The 17,413-nt window shown below is 48.7% G+C and overlaps 1 protein-coding gene across 1 annotated transcript in view; it reads left to right on the top strand.

The window, feature by feature from the left end:
• Positions 1-340: 340 nt before the first annotated feature.
• Positions 341-17,413, top strand: part of Rfx8 (RFX family member 8, lacking RFX DNA binding domain) — a 55,425-nt gene continuing 38,352 nt past the window's right edge. The window contains exons 1-4 of the mRNA XM_021197636.1: positions 341-405; positions 2,829-2,952; positions 7,542-7,603; positions 8,847-8,933. Coding sequence (XP_021053295.1) covers positions 341-405; positions 2,829-2,952; positions 7,542-7,603; positions 8,847-8,933 — 338 coding nt within the window. The remainder of the gene's footprint in view (positions 406-2,828; positions 2,953-7,541; positions 7,604-8,846; positions 8,934-17,413) is intronic.

Raw genomic sequence — 17,413 nt, 5'->3', positions numbered from 1 at the left:
TGTCCAGTTACAGACCCTTGATGATCAAACACTGCCAGCGACCTGGTCCGAAGCTTTTACCTGAGTTTTTCTCTGTTCCCTGGCTTGATCCGTTAGTCCAACGTTGGCCAGAGAGGGGAAGGGCGGCAGCATGGGGGATGGGGGACCACATGCGAGGTGCCTCTCCGACCTTTGGTGGCGGTGGGCGGGGAGGCGACCCCAACCCGCACCTCTGGGTGCAAGGCGTGGGCCCAGCAGCCTTCCCCCCCCCCCGGCTGCGCGCGCCCCCCGCGCGCCCCCCGCTCTAAAGTAAACACGGCGGCGAGGACCGGTGCCCCGCTCGCTGCCCGCTGGGCGAGCCATGGCGGAGGCGGTGCCGGCCTCTCCTGCGGGCGGCCTGGGCCTGCACCGTGGTATCATTCAGTGGTGAGCATCGGGACCAGGAGATACGGGCGCTGCTGGCGGGCGGGGAGTCCCAGAGGACAGGAGAGGAGCACCCCTGGTTCAAGAGACCCTGGCGGAGGATGAGGGAACACACACACACACACACACACACACACACACACACACACACACACACACACACGGTCCTAGTATCTGCGCCCAGTGCGGTGCTGGTTTTCTACCTAGCTGTCCTGGTGGGTCCCACTTCTGGTGGGGAGCAATCCAGCCTGTCCCAACCCGAGCTGAGCTTGTTACTGGAACAAGGGCAGGCTTTAGAGGTGGAGAAAGCGTGTTGTTATTGTTGTTGTTGTTGTTGTTGTTGTTGTTGTCCTCCTGGCATGAGCTCTAGAAGTGTCTTAACTTAAAACAACTTTTAGCTTCAACAATGCATTCCGTATTATTTGTGAAACTCATTTCTTGTCTATTTAAATAGAGGGGAGGAAAACTAGAAAGAAAAATACCCTCCGCTCATGGGCCTGAACTCAAGATTTTGTGGCTCTTTATAAATAGGAAAATAATTAAAGCCAGTCCTCAGACTGTAGCTTTATAAGGTGACTATTATATATATCAGCATACATTTTTCTTTGTGTGAGCTTTAAGAAATATTTCTCAGGGGATACTTTTTTTTTAAGAGTCACCTGAGGAAGAAGTAGTTTAAAAAAAAAAGAGAGAGAGACAAATATGTTTATGAATATGGTTACTACTTTCTTCCAAAAGAGAATTTATTGCCCATCTCATCTTGTGTGAGGAAAAACATATATATAATCAGACCCCCTTGCCTGCCTTCTTAGCAAAAGAGTCCGTTGCTGCCCGTCGCAGCTCAGCACTGCGTTTCTGGGTGTTGTATTTTGCTTCAGAGATTTGAAAGAATGTTTACAAAGTTTAAACTACTTGGGCATCCTCTCTAGATCACGTACTGTGCCCAGGTTTCTTCTTGCCATAGGTTCTTCAGGACTGAGAAAACCATAAGACTTCAGTTCTCCTAACACTGGCATTCAAACCACTGCCCCAGTGTCTAAGATAGAACCCTGGAACAAAGTCATAAGGCTATCCAGAAGGAGGCGTAGCAATGGCTAAGAGCTGGAGGAGCCCTGGGAGACAGCTCAAGAGAGAACGGGGAGAGACCCCAGATGTTGTCCTGTGGAAGAAGGGCCCTGCTTATGGATTACGTCACCCCCTTGTTTTCCAGTCAGTGCCCTGTTAGAAGGGGCAACGATCTATTAGTCGGGTGGGGTCCTATCTGGGACATGAGTGCCACTGTCATCTGAACATGATATATTATCCCTGGGAGAAAGGTCAGGATGTTGGCTCGTCTGGGGGAATAGAAGTAAGGTCTCCAAGTCAGAGACAGGACGAGACACGGTCAGACTAGGGGGCACAAGACTGGACACAATAGTGTAGATACAGACCCTGGGTCAGGCCTTGGCATCCAACCGCAGGTAAAACACAGGGGCATTTTGGTGGCACACTGGCAGCCCCTTAACCAGAGTCACCTGTGGTGGTCACCTGCCTCACACCCTCTCCTCAGAGCCATACACAATAGAGGTCAGGCTTACCAGAGCAGGTACCCCTTGGGACTGGCTCCCTGGAGGGGGGGGGCAGTGTGCCGCCACCATGCCCGTGACTTTCTTGCTTCTGTTTACATTATGATGGGAGAGATAAAAATGGCAATCACTGAAAATAAAATCAGGTTAATAAAATGGTTTAACCAATAGCTAGCTCCTCCAGAATTTTTGGCCCTCAACTGGTCCCATTGTTCGTGTGTCTGCAGCAGGACAGGGCGTTGTGGAGAATGTCTTAGTCAGAAATACTGCTAATGGTAGCTGTAAATCCAAGAGGAGGGAACCCCGGTTGGAATCATCCCCATCAAAGGCCCACCCCCAGTCGTTTAGCTTCCTTAACCAGTTCCATCTTCTAAAGGCTCTGCCATAAGGAAGAGAAGTCAGGCTGTCAATCAGCCTGTGGGGCTCCGGGACCAATCAACATCCACACCATCCTACCTGCCTGGACTCCTTCCCTGTCCACTGTGGTATTATTTTAGTTTACCAGGCAGTTCATTCTCTACCCTGTGGTTAACATAGATCCCGGCTGCAGCTCTGTAAAGATCCATCAGACAGTATCTACTTCTTTTTAGCATGTAAATTCTTCTCCAATAAAACCCCACCCCCTAACAGTGTTGACAACTGAAAACCCATAGTCTGTATTCCTAACCCTGACCCCAGGATAAAAGAGATCCTTGTCTTCTGCCTGTGAGCTTCTACCGTTCCTCTCAGTCACCTAGACGGAGGTCGTTTGGTTGGACCCACCCATGTCTAGTCATCAGTTCTGTCAGAACATCCTTACTTCGGGAAAAATAGCCACCAATTTCCTGTTTCTCCCACCCCTCTGCCCCCTGCCCCTTGCAGGCTGGTTGACAATTTCTGCATCTGTGAAGGGTTCAGCGTGCCCCGATGTCTAATGTATGAGATTTATGTCGAGACCTGTGGGCAGAGTGCTCAGAACCAAGTCAACCCAGCAACGTTTGGGAAGGTAAGTGTGGATAGTAAAACCAAAGAGTTTGGTGAAGACAAAGGATCTACTTTAACTGAGGAAATAATTCAGGGCAAGGCGTTGCTAGCAAGCATGAGGACCTGAGTTCAGGCCCCCAGCATCCATGCAAGACAGAGACAGGTAGACCCAGGGTCTTACCAGCCTCGAGCCAACTGGTGAGCTTTCGGTTATTAAATATTATGTGTGACATCCCGCATTGTGAAGCCCTCCACAGTGGCAGGCATCAGGACTGTTTCCTGACATTGCTGTTGGGACCAAGCCTGTGCCTGTGAACCTTCTATTGGGCGTGGGCCTGAAGAGTGACAAGGTGTCTGATCACGCACACATGCGCGCGCGCACACACACACACACACATACACACACACACACCGGCCAAACTCTTTGCAAAGCGACTTCTCCTTACCTTCCAGTAGCAATCCTGGGAGTACTGGCGTGTTTTCCTGAACACTGAACTGTTTAGATCTTTTCTTCCAACTCAGTCCTCGAGGCTGAAGTGTCCAGCCACTGACGGCCATTCTGTGCTTCTGAAATGTGGTAGAATCTTCCAACACATCTGCTGCTTTAATATAGGGAGCAACTACTTTCATCACCGAGCCTTGGTCACGGCTGTTCCTGACCGCCTACCTGCAGACCCATTTTAGTTTGTGGGCTTCCATTTCTGGACGCCACCTAGGCCTCTCCTCTCCGGTGTGTGCGTTCACAGGGCTGCTTTCCCCTTTGCTCCATTCATTTGTTTTCCTTTTGTTTTTATTTTCTTTGGGGCTTTTATCCTTCTGGTCATTCTCTCCATTTTAATTTAAATGTGTCACCAACAAGAATAAATACTTACACACACACACACACACACACACACACACACACATCAAATTAAGCTAGGTCTTCCAAGACTGGTGTATAAGCTGTAAATACTCCCACAAAAATAGATAAAAACCAAAGAGGTAAACTACATTTAAGGTCTCTTTTATCACTGTGTCTTTCAGGGTGACTCAGAAAGGTTTTCCGATCCACTGGGAGTTCCCAGGTGTTACCCTGCAGCCCAAATGGTTGTCATTCTGACACTCAGGATTTTAGGAAATGTCATCAAAGGCTCTGATGAGCCCTGGGTAGCCTGGCACAGCAGCCTTTTCTTAGCTGTCCACTTTCGGGCCTTCTCAGGGTGAAGAGGGTAACTTCAACAGGGTCCAACCTTTGCTAAAGTTGTGGGGATTTTTCTTTCTCCATCTCTCCTAATGGTGCCGTTAGAGGTTGTTCACTTATAGAAGAAAATTCTCTTTCCCCTTCTTTTTAAGACCTAGGGTCCAGGAATAGATAACTCAGTGGTAGAGCTCTTGCTTAGCCATGTGGAGCTCCCATGTCCAGTCTCTGCACTGAACAACAGGAAAAAGTTCTTGTCGGGAGGCTGTTTCACACTGCAGAACATTCCAAAGGAAAGAAACGAGACCCCAGTGTCTGACCCCTGCGTTTATTTTGAATTCTTTGTCTTAATGTTTCCCTTAGAATCCACTCCAGAGATGCCAAGGTTCTAACATTGAGTTTGGCTGGCAAGTTGCCTGGAGAATAGGCCAGTGGAAGGGACCGATTGTTGGGAATGTATCCTGTGTGCCAGAGCTGCGCTAAACCGGGGAAGGGAGAGGAAGGGGAAAGGATATGACCACAAAGCATGTTTACAAGAGAAACAACAAAATATCCAATTCTCACTTCCTCCCTCCTCCCCCGGGGGACTGAGTTGATTCCCGAGGAGTTCCTGCACAGATGATTGGGGATGGGCATGCGATGTGTGGTGCTCATTCTGGCCGCAAACCCTATCTTCCACAGATTGGGGAGTTTACGGAGGTTGGTTTCCTCTGCTAAAATAACACCAACGACTGTTGACGAGAATCAGATTGTGTCTCCTTTGTGAGCAGTGTGGAAATCGAAAAGTGTTAAGAAGGGGGGAAAATAAAATAAAGGCTGGCTGCGGCCCCACCCCCAAAAAGGTGTACTTACTCCCGAGGTCCATTTGTACACGTGTGTGCACACACACTAGTGTGAACAGCAAGCGGGAGCTGGGAGGAAGCACAGCCTTCTTATCCCGCCCTTGTCCCTGTGTCCTGCCATCCGTCTCCCTCTGTCCTGACGAGCTGGTGAGCAGGCAGCAGTCCTCCCTGGAAGCCCTGGGTGAGGCAAACGTCTCTCGTCTCCCCTAATCCACTCACCACAGCAGCTTGCTTCTTGAAACCCCAGCATTGTATAGTGTACAAGTTCTTTGTTTTGTTCTGTTTTGTTTGCTTTGTTAGGGCTGTGCATGAGACCTATCTATCCTGGAACTTGACTTGTAGACCAGGCTAGCCCTAAACTCACAGAGATCTGCCTGCCTCTGCCTCTCAAGTGCTGGGATTAACCACACTCGACTAGAGGCCAGACTCAACACAGCTTTCAAGCAGTGTGGTCTCTGCTTCTCCGCCAGCGCTGTGGCATGCCACAAAGCAAGTGTAGAGGCTTGCTTCCTGCCTGTCCTTCCCACCGTGCTGCCAGGTGTTGGTTGAACCTTCCTGGGAGGAAGGAAGAAGGAAGAAAAGTGAGAGAGGCTTTACTCATTAAGAGCCAGTTGGACCCTTTGGTGGTGGGCTCTTTAGTACCCACCTTGGGCACTTTCCAGTACGTGTCCCTTGGCTTGGTGGTCGGTGTTCTGGAGGAGCCTGCTGGTATCTGCCTGCTTTGTGCATGTTCGAGAACAACACGGCAAGCCCATCTTTCTCCTGTCCTGCTGACTTGTGGCCGCAGAAGGTGCGTGGTGGTTCCTGGCCTGAGCAGACTGTGGATGATGCTCACAGTGGCCCTCTTTGTCCTGCCTGCATGAATTCTGGGTTGTCACAAGATGGCAACTGCAGTGACCTCCCAGAAAACACTTTGAGTGGCTGGACCACCCTTCCCACACTCCCTCACAGCCGGGAAGGGGGCCTCTGTGAAAGAAGCCATTCACACCTCTTCATCTCTGCTTCACTGCAGATGCCCAGATGCAGATGCAGCTTGTTCGTTCATCCATCCATCTATCCATCCATCCATCCATCCATTCATCCGTTTGTTCATCCATCTGCCCACCTATCCTTCTGCCCATCTGTGTGTCCATTGTCGGTCTGTCCATCCTTCTGTCCTATCCCTCCATTTGATCATCTGTCCATTCATCTATCCATCTGTTTGTCTGCCCATCCATTCCTTCATCCATCTGTTGTCCCTTTGCTTCATCCTGTTGTGTAGATACTGCAAGGGTAGGTAGATTAAAGATGGGCTCATGGATGGATGGAGGCCTAATGGGTAGGCAGACAGACAGATGGATAGATGGATAGATGATAGGTATATAGGTAGACAGACAGACAGACAGATATGGACAAGAGAAAGATGAGAAGTCAGATAAGGGGAAGCCTGTTTCACTTCCCTCAAATGCTGCTCCTGGGAGCTCATACAAAGGGAGGCTGCGGCACACAGCCAAGCAGGAGCTGGGCGGAGCAGCTCTGCAGAGGAAGAACAGAAGTTATTGGCAAGGCTGGGGCTTTCCCTGCTCTGGCTTCTAAACTGTCCCTACATGCAGGGTTTCCCCTTCCAGCAGGTGTGGGCCTAGATACTCTGCCTGTGGTTAATCCCTGGATATGGCCACCAGGATAGAGTCCGGTCGATAAATGGAACATGAGTAGTGTCCCTGAATATGAAACACATCAAGGTAACTCAGCCGGGAGACAAGAATAGGAATCCAAATGACTGTTATTCTACAGTTGAGTCCCATCCACTCATTAAATCTCTGGAATTAGAAAACCTGTGGTTAACTGTGAAAGTAGCTATGATACCAGAGAAAGAGGAAAACAGAAGAAGAGCAACAGCAGCCATAGGCTAGACCCAGCAGCCACAGGCTAGACCCAGCAACCACAGGCTAGACCCAGCAGCCACAGGCTAGACCCAGCAGCCACAGGCTAGACCCAGCAGCCACAGGCTAGACCCAACAGCTGTCAATAATCCAATTTCCAGAGAATCTTCGTGATGCCAGTCAGCAATGTAACACTGAAGAGAGCAGAATGCAAGACCAAACAGAGTTAGATGCCAGCAATTCAGTCTGGAGACCCTGACTGTTGAGACAGTATGCAGAGGCTCTCAACCTCCCTACGCTGTGACCCTTTAATACAATTCCTTGTGCTGTGGTGACCCCCAACCATAACATTATTTTCAATGATACTTCACAACTGTAATTTTGCTACTGCTATGAATCGGAATATAAATATCTGTGTTTCCTCATAGTCTTAGGCGACCCTGTGAAAAGGTTGTTCAACCTCCCCCACAGAGGTTGAGACCCCCAGGTTGAGAACTGCTGCCTTAGAGTTTTGGTACTGGGAACCTAAGCCAGGACATTACCTGCCCCAGATGGGACACCAGGATTTCACTCTGTGACTTTGCTTATCTGGTGTGTTCTAATCTCATTTGTATGTATCCCTTTTGTAACCAGCTAGGATACTTTGCCTGAATCCTCGGTAAGTGTAGATAAAGTAAGTTTGTTTTCAGTTTTCAAACTGCATCCTTAAAAATCTGTCTTATTCCCACAGCTCGTGCGCTTGGTTTTTCCTGACCTGGGCACCCGGAGGCTGGGCACACGAGGAAGTGCCAGGTAGGGTTGTAATGTGTGTTTTGTGTTAAATGGAGAAAATGACAATGCAGGGAAATCACAATAATCAATAAAATGTGCAACACAGAGTAAGCTGTACTCAGCAGCTCTCACCAAAGGGTGCTGTGGCACAAACTAACCTCCCTACCTCCACATTGTCTGGAGACTCCAGGCAGCACTGTGCTCATGCGATTCAAAATCTTGTTAAAATATAAAGATTACCACATATACTTTAGATGTTAAGAATTGTGCCCAGTTATTAAAATGTTCAAATGATTGCACACATAGAATAATGCTAATTGCTTTTAATCACTCTTTGGACTGAAATGACTTAAGCATTTGACCAATTAGCCTATCAGTTGTATTCAGGAGGCTGGGGTCTGTGATGATAGTTCTAACAGGGACGGAAACTCCAGTGTCATCAAGCGTGTCCTTATAATAATTGCCACACAGTTGTCATTGTCCTTTGCCGTTTGTTTAAAATCAAGACAGGAAATCAGTGAGCAGGGACAGAAGCCAATTAGAGGAAGGGCCAGCGGCCCATAAAGAAGCTGAAGACAGTGGCAAGTTTGCCAAATCTAATCTTGGGCAGTAAGTAAGTTGAAGAAACCTGGTTCTTAGCCCGGGCACACACTGTAGTTTCCCAGATGCCACAGAGGAGATGAGACTGTGTGTGGGGAGTCTGGCTTCTTGCAGGCCGAGTCCTCCGAAAGGTAATGGCATCAGGACAGGAGGCCTGTCCCAGGACATCTCTCTGAGATAAGAAATTGAGAAAACAGAACCAAGCCCCCAACAGTGCTTTTATAGGCTGTCACAATGAAACGCATGTGACGGGCTGTGTCTTATGGTGGGTTCGCCTAACCTGCCTTCTGTCTTCAGCGAGAGGTGCTGCACTGTGGAGTGTGGGGCTCACTGCTGCTGTCCAGGGTCGTGACTATCATCCTACATATACTAGCCAGTGAAAAGATGCACATTGCACGCCTTTAATCCGAGCACTCGGGAAGCAGAGGCAGGTGGATTTCTGAGTTCGAGGCCAGCCTGGTCTACAAAGTGAGTTCTAGGACAGCCAGGGCTATACAGAGAAACAACCCTGTTTCGAAAAAAAAAAAAATCTCCATACAGTATGCACCTATGGGTGCGTATGCATACAGTACATACGTATGGCACCAAGCCCCTGCAGAGGCGAAAAGTTGGACTATCTGCAATGGTCATGCGGAGGTAAGTCACAGGATGCCTCTGCTTTCAGGTATCATTATGATGGGATCTACATCAAGAAGAGCTCCTTCTTCTACGCTCATTACTGCTACCTGCTGGGTAAGAAGAGCTGTCACAGGTGAGTCTGCCCTTGGGTTCCCTGGGCATGGGACACAGCCTGGTTTCTTTGAAAACCACCGGATCTTAGTTGGACCTAACTAACTTGTAGGCTGTAGGACCACAGGTCCTTATGAAGAGCAGAAAAGCACAGGCCAGCATGTGGCCAATGCCCCGGGTCAGCCTCTGGCAATGTTACTGGCCAGAGGAACCCATGTCCACCTGACTTCCTCAGATAATTGATTCTAACCATCTTCTCAGTCACCTAACCCATTGCTGACACGTCATTGACCTCATGGCTCCACTGTTCTGTCACAGGGCTAACCTCACTTTAAGCTCTCCCCTTCTCAGTAAGTGCAGACTTTCACTCCTGTGGGCCCAGGAGCCTCTTGTGCTCTTGTGCTCTGCCTGTTACTGTCCCTTCCCTCACCTCTGGTCTGTCCTTGCCCCGCCCACTCCCTAGGAATTCCCCTCTGGCTGTTTCTGGACAGTCCCACTGAGATGACCCGTGAGAGCCTCACACTGGGGCATGGAAGCTTCGGCTCAGAACCTCCCTAGAAATCGCCTCCACCTTGATTTTCCTTGATGCTCACCCCAAGCCACCCCTGACTCCACTGGGCTGCAAACCCTTCTTTGCTCTTCCCTTTTGAGGTGGTGAGAGTTCACATAGGCCCTTGTCACCCTACTCAGAGAACAGCTACGTTACAGCTTCATATCTGCAGATGGAGCCATGCTGAAGGCCAGCATCTTCAGATGCAACCAAAGCTAGTCCTGGGTGCTTGGTAGTTAGGCCTAAGCATGCACAGACATCGTGACCCCATCCTAAAAAAACAGTTTTCAGTATTAAGTAATCTAGAGATGGTTTATAGCATAATCAGGGAGTCAGTTATGTTCTTTGCAGAAACTCCTTTTTATAGAAGGGACTTCAGCACTGGAGGAACTCCAGGGCCAGTCCCTATGGATGCTGAGGGACCCCAGTCCCCCATGGATGCTGAGGAACCCCAGTCCCCCATGGATACTGAGGAACCCCAGTCCCCGTGGATGCTGAGGGACCCCAGTCCCCTACGGATGCTGAGGGACCCCAGTCCCCGTGGATGCTGAGGGACCCCAGTCCCCCGTGGATGCTGAGGGACCCCAGTCCCCCGTGGATGCTGAGGGACCCCAGTCCCCCATGGATGCTGAGGGACCCCAGTTCTCCGTGGATGCTGAGGGACCCCAGTTCCCTATGGATGCTGAGGGACCCCAGTTCCCTATGGATGCTGAGAGACCCCAGTTCCCTATGGATGCTGAGAGACCCCAGTCCCCCATGGATGCTGACAGACCCCAGTCCCCATGGATGCTGAGGGACAGCTGGACTTCATGGACCTCATACAGCTGCTCTCTTCTTAGCCTCTTCCTACTCTAAACACAACCACTCGACTAAGCTTCCTAAAACGCTAGTTTGCCTGCCTCTTCCTTTCCCAGAAGCACCTGGGACAAAGGCCCCCCCACTAGGTGCTGCTGGCAGGCTGTCTGTCCTGCTTGGTGTTTCTGCACACCCCCAGCCATCCTCACCTTCCTCTGACTTGGGAGCACATGGCTCCATTTTGTGCGCCCCCAACCCTGCTCCAGCCTTCCACAATCCCTCCTTCTGGGGTCCTCTTAGATCTACCACTTGTGTTGATAGCACCTCCAGGGAGACCATCTTCAACAGTGCCAGCTCCAGGATAGCCCCCTTGCCTCACATTTCTATACTGCTCATGGACTCTCTACTCATCCAGCATTTCTGCCCTGTCTATTAGCTGTCCACTGGGTCTTCACTTGGCATAAATAGGTGGTTCTGTGCCTGAGAAGCCAAGGGTGATTTCACTGGTATCACAGCATCTCCATCGTCACTGTCACCATCACCATCATCATCACCACCCCAGTCACTCTCAAAGCCTTCCAGCTTTGACAATAGAAAGTTCATATGAGGGCCTCGCTGAAGAGAGTGGCTGCTGAGGCCCAAAGTTAGGAAGCCTGTTGTGTGGATGAGACATGGCCCCTCCCTCTGCTTGCTTAGTAGTAGAGCTAAGATGTGCATTTAATGTGGTGCATGTGTGACAGAAGGTCGGAAATGCACAAGGCCCCCATGAGGAGAGCAGGCCTCTTGACAGAGGTCAGAAGGAATGAGGAGTGAGTTGCGTTCCAGCCAAGCCATAAAGGATGGACAGGATGGGATTCTGATGGGTGGGGTGGGAGGGAGCAGCAGGCGTGGCTTGGGTGAAGAAGAGGAAGGGATGAGAAAGAGTGGGCTTCCAGCTGTGCATCTGGGCAGTGTGGCAGAAGACGATGTTGGAAGGCACTTGAGAGGCCATGGCCTTCCAGGCTGGGGCGGGGCAGTCCAGGAGCTCCTTGGGACACTGGGTGGTCTCCTGAATAGACTCTTCACAACAGCAGAGCTATAGAGCTTCGTTTGTTTCTACCATGTGGTTTAGATACATGTGTATCCCACCAAGATCTAAGATGAATTAAAATACCCAATGTATAGTGTTAGGAGCTGGAGCCTATGTGCACGCATGTGCACACACAGACACACACATGCACACACGCACACATGCACACACTGTGGGACACAGCCTTTTTGAGCAATAAAAACCATAAGAATGGTACCCGAATGAGTGACATTCTACCCTCATGAAACTGCTTGGCCCTTTTGTTTCTTCTGCTTCGTGAGAATAGAGCATAGAGAATAGAGACTAGGCCCCTTTCTCTGCCATCTTCTCTAGCGAGATGTAGGACACTGTGCCATCTTAGTGTGCCAGAGCGAAGGACTGTCTTTCTCCTCTTGAGGTATACCGGCCATAGTCCATCGTTTTGACAAAGACCTGCACCCCACACAGAGACACATTAAAGTAAGGAAGGTAAAGGGCACTAAATGGAGAGAGGTTTCCACACTTCATCTGAGGGGCTGAAGCACGGGAACATCCATCGGGCTGTGGGGTCAGTTGCAAACACTGTGATTAACACTCAGGCAACTGCCACGAGAGTGACGATGACGTGTGCCAAAAGATGCCGTAATTAAAGCAAGATGGAATCTTGTGCTTAAAGTAACTCTGATGAACGCAAGACGCAGAAGCGGAACAGAGAACCCAGGGAAACAAATGCAAACAAGGTGCATAAAAGGGAAGTAAGAGCTGGCGTACCCGCAATTACCGGAACTGTAAATTATTTACAAGCACCAGTGGAAAGATAAAGCTGGCAGAGTGGGTTTAAAAAGAGGAAAATAACTCAGGTTTGTATTGCCAACAAGAAACATATGTCAAATTTGAAGGCCTAGACAAGCTGAAAGGTTTTTAAAAATTTTTAATGGAAATAATATAGTACTGGGGGCTGGAGAGATGGCTCAGCAGTTAAGGGCATGTACTGCTCTTTTAGTGGGTCCCAGTTCAATTCCCAACACCCACACCATGCGGCTCAAACTGCCTATAACTCTAGCTCCAGGGGGATCTGACACCTCTGGCCTCTGTAAGCACCTGCACTCATGTACTCCTGTGTGTGTGTGTGTGTGTGTGTGTGTGTGTGTGTGTGTGTAGAGACAGAGGATATACAGAGATACATACACAGAGACACAACACATATATATAGACATATACACAAAAACACAGAGTCAAAGAGACATACACATAGACACACAGAGAGAGATACATAGAGATACATACACACACACACACATACAGAGACATACACAAACACACAGACATACAGAGACATACAGACACACATATATACACATATAGAAGCATACACACACAGACACAGAGAGACACATACACACAGAAATACACAAAGATACACATACACAGACATACACATACACAGACATACAGACACACTCACACACAGAGACAGACATCCACAGACAAAGCATATACACAGAGACACAGACACACACGCGCACACAGAAACCGCGAAAGTGGAGGGACCAACTATGACGTTGCCCTAGGCTGTCTCTCTCCATGCTCAGTCCTGCAGAGCCCATTCCTCAGCAAACAAAATGCAGCAGCAGGTGAGTCACAGCTTTTACTTGGGGAAGCGCGTCTATTAGATACCGGATATTCAGAGTTCCAATCCGGGCGGGCGTTTGTCGTGCAATCCCCTCTGCCCACCACTCTAAATAACAAAGCAAGGCAGGTGTTGTGCATACGCTGTACTTGAGTACAGTCTGCACTCCGAGAACAACTCTTACCAGCAAAGTTCGAATGGGAACTCTCTGCAAGCCAAGTTCCCAGACTCCAGCCAAGGCCTGACCTTGCACAGGCCTTCCCAAGGCTGCCTGTCGCTGACCTGAGGGTTACCTTTCATCTATACAGTCACACAAGCCTGTGACTGTACGAAGAAAGCATTGAATCTCTCTCTCTAAATGACTGAGTTGTGTCTCTTACTGAAGTTGTTTTTGAAAAAAAAAAAAAAAAAAAAAAAAAAAAAAAAGATCCCAGCAAGATTTTTCTCTTGACATAAAAGCTTTTTCAAAGGTTGAATGGGAAAGCAGAGAGCTCAAAGAGAGCTTAATAAGGCAGAATAACTGGAAACACTCCATCTTAACAAGCGCTCTGTGTAGCTGCACAAAGTCTGTGCTTCCAGTGGTGACATAGGAACGCAGGCAGGGGAGAGACTCTAGAAATACGACCAACTGATTTTTAATTAAAATATTATACGCTATTTATTATGTGTGCATGCACATACATACTATAGTACACAAGGATCAGAGGACAGCTTATGGGGCTGGGGGTCTCCTTCCACAATGTGGGTTCCAGGGATCAGACATGTGTTATCGGGCCTGGCAGAAAGCACTGAGCCATCTTGCCAGCCCTCAGGTGAAGGCACAGGTACACAAGTAATGTAATAGAAGAGAGGAGCTTAGAGAAGAAAACCACATGTCCAAAAGAAAAATGAACTTCAACAAAAACAACAACTTTTATGAACATTAGCATGATATACCCAAGGCTTAAACTTAAAATATGAGAACCATAATAAACCTGAGCCAGGTATGGTCATGCACACCTTTAATCCCAGCACTTGGGAGGCAGAGGCAGGCAGATCTCTTGAGTTCGAGGCCAGCCTGGTCTACAGAGTGAGTTCCAGGACAGCCAGGGCTACACAGAGAAGCCCTGTCTCGAAAAAAAACAAAAAAACAAAAACAAACAAAAAAAAAACAAACCAAAGAATATTAAAGCTGAAAAGTAGAATAAGCTTAATGGGACCTACGGCTAGACAGAAAGCTCCCAGACTGACTACCAAATGCAGGAGCCATAAAATGAAAAACTTTAGGCTTTTTCAAAAGTCCTGCAGAGGAGATGGAAAAGACACAGACTGGAGGAGAATGTATGCAGCCTGCACTGTTGTCAGATTCTAGAATCTAGAAAGAGTCTGTAAAACCCAACAGTATGAAAACTCAGAAGAATCCTTTTAGAAAACGGTCAAACCCGTCACAAATCCAGCCCTTTCCGAGGTGCACTGTGCCTACGTACCTGTGAGACTGACAAAAAAAAAAAAAAAAAAATCACCAAATCAAGGATGCTGANAAACTGGACCAGTTCCACTCCTCTGGCGGGAACGTAAAATGAGGTATCACCCTAGACAATGGTTTAGCAGTTTTTAATAAAAACAGACATGAGCCCGCCCCATTCAACCATCCGTCTATCTAGACATTTGTCCCTGAGAAATGAAAACTAGCATCCGTGTGCAGACCCTCGCAAGAGTGTCCTCAGTGGCCGTAGTAGCGGCAGCTCAGACTGGAGGCAGCCCAGGTGTCCTTCAGCAGGTGACTGGTTAACCTGACGGTGATACATCTGTGCCACAGAAAACTACCAGCAGTAAAGAGGACTAGACCATTGGTGTGCATGGGAACGCTGAGAGATCTCTGTGGGACTCGGCTGAATGAAAATTGCCCCAACCCTAAACGACTCCGTTTATACATGTTCCAACAAGGAAATGAGAAGACAGGGTAGAGGTTGGCAGAAGTGAATGGTCTAGGGGTGAGGAGAGGAAGAAATGAGCATGGTTATCAAAGCACCATCCCTCTGGGCAGCCTTCTTTCTGCAAGGCTGATTTATTGTCCTCTATTTCACATACTATCCCTCTTTTGTTTATGTGCTTTGCAAATATTTTCTTGAATTCTGTATCTTGACTTTTCATCTTTATCCCCTGAGTTTCCTGAGAACAATATCTTGGCTGTGGTGAGAGACACATGAACCTAGGAAGATGATAAGATTTTTTACACACATATGTACAACGCATACACACACACAAACACACGCACACAACACGCATATGCATGTACACATGCACACAACACACTCTCAGAGACATGCACATAACACACACACACGCACACACATGCAAGCACACATGCATACACGCATGTGCACACGCACACAAGTTTAAGTGACAGAAACTGTAAGATGGTTAGGTTGCATCAATGGCAGCATCTGGGCTGTGATATGATACAGCTGGACCTCTGTCGCTGAAGTTTCTGTGGGCTCAGATTCAGCTAACCGTGGGTGGGGATTATTTGGAAAAAATTTTTTGACTGAATGTAGGCACTGTTTTTTGTTTGTTTGTTTGTTTGTGTTTTTAGCATTATTTCCTAAACAATATGGTGTCCCGGCTTTTTACATAAGATTTCCATTGTTCTAGGTACTGGGTCAGCTGGGGCTGATTTTTGAGTGTGCAGGGGTGTGCACAACAAGGTCTCTACAAATACTGTGTGTTTCATATGGAGACCTGGGGCCCGGCCGCCTTGGAGGTGGACTTCCTCGGGGATTTAGAGGATTCTGGGAGCAGCACATGTGGATCTGAAAGGAGGATTATACCATAGTTATTGGACAGTGTTAGCAATGGGTGGAACTGAGCCGGGCACAAAAGGGGCCTCTCCCTTAATTATTTCTTACAGCTACATAGAAATCTATAATTACATCAGTAAAAAAATGCAGTTAAAAATAATAAAGCAAGCATAACTCCATAATCCGGGAGAAAAGGCGTGTGGTAGGCCCCGTGCTGTCCCCCAGCGGGGTCCTCGGGGGCTCTCAAATCTGTAAGCCACTTCCATTCCAATCCTTGCTCCCCTTCAAAGCTCTCTTTGCCCTTCTTCTCACCTGAGAGGTGAGAGATGATAGTGTCTGTCTCTAACAGAGCTGAAATGCCAGGGACCCTAGCAAGGGGAAGCCAGCAAGGCGGAGCCTGACTGTGTACACCTGGAAGCCATTAGCCCCAGGGAGTGCCCTCGCTTCCCCAGGTTCAAAACCCAAGGGAGAGCCTTCAGATGAGAGCTTTTGAGGTTCCCCCAAAGCTGTCTGCCTCCCCGAGGCCAGAGGTTCTTTATGAGTTGAGATGAAGGCTAATGTATAACAGCTCTGGTATTTACGGAGGGGCTCCAGGTGGAGATTCCACTGGGGAGGTAGCCTTGGGCTGGGGGTGTAGCTCAGTGTCGGAGCTCTTCTGTGAAGTCCTGAGTTACAGCCTCACCACGGAAAGAAAGATCAGTGGAGCATGCAGGCTCTTTAAAGGAACCTGCTGGAACACTAGCCTGCGCCCGCCGGGGCTGCTTCAAGTCTGGTTTTACCCCTCCCCCACCCCCCACCCCACACACACCTTCTGGGCTTTGTGTTAGGGGAAAGGAATGGAAACACCCAGCCACACGGCCCCACAAAAAATGTTAGCACAGAGATTCATCCAAGAGCAGGAAAGGTGGCTTTCAGCATTACGCCACTGTCCCCAAACACTCCAAATAGGCACATAGCCTAGCTAAAATATATTCAATGTCCAGACAAGCCTGTCTTGTTCGCTCCCTACCGCTTCAATCTAGCTACCTCAAGGAAGTCTCCACACTCCCTCCTCCGTGCTGGGAAGGAGAGATGTGCCAAGATGCAGCAGGAGACCAGGACCCAGATGTCTGCTGACTGTGTGCAGAGGTGACAGGCATGGATAGAAGTCTCTGTGAGAGAGATGGGTGTAGTGATTCTCACCCTTGACCCAGGAGAGGCCAAGATCTGACAAAAACATGAGATTTGTGTTTGCTTCTTCATCAAAATGACTGTAAATGTGCACCATATGAAAAAGAAGTCCCGAGCCGTCTCTTCTCTGCTAGGTCTCCAGGGTTGCAGGAGTTTCAGGGAACAGGGCTCCTTGTGAGATCATTGTGTTTCTCGAGCAGCCAGACTGAGCTGCGGACCCAGAAACTCACAGTCTGGGGCCAAGGAGCAAAATGTTTGCCTCTTTTGTGGGAGTGTGTGTGGGGAGTGTGTGTGTGTGTGTGTGTGTGTGTGCACATGTGTACATGTGCATAATGCCTAATCAAACCCAGGGAAGCAACCCTTTAACTTAAATTCCCAAGTTAACACACTTTAAAGGAAATGTCTGTCCTTTCCCATCCTCTTCAATATAAACTCCGAAAAGCATTGTGTGATCCTGTTTCTCGTCGGGGTGTCATGGAACTAACTTTTGCCTTCCTCCCTGTCACCACACACACAGACACACACAAAG

Source organism: Mus pahari, chromosome 5, assembly GCF_900095145.1.
Source record: "Mus pahari chromosome 5, PAHARI_EIJ_v1.1, whole genome shotgun sequence".
NCBI classification, from domain to species: domain Eukaryota; kingdom Metazoa; phylum Chordata; class Mammalia; order Rodentia; family Muridae; genus Mus; species Mus pahari.
Note: the sequence above shows the minus strand (reverse complement) of the source record. Positions and strands in the feature narration are given on the sequence as shown.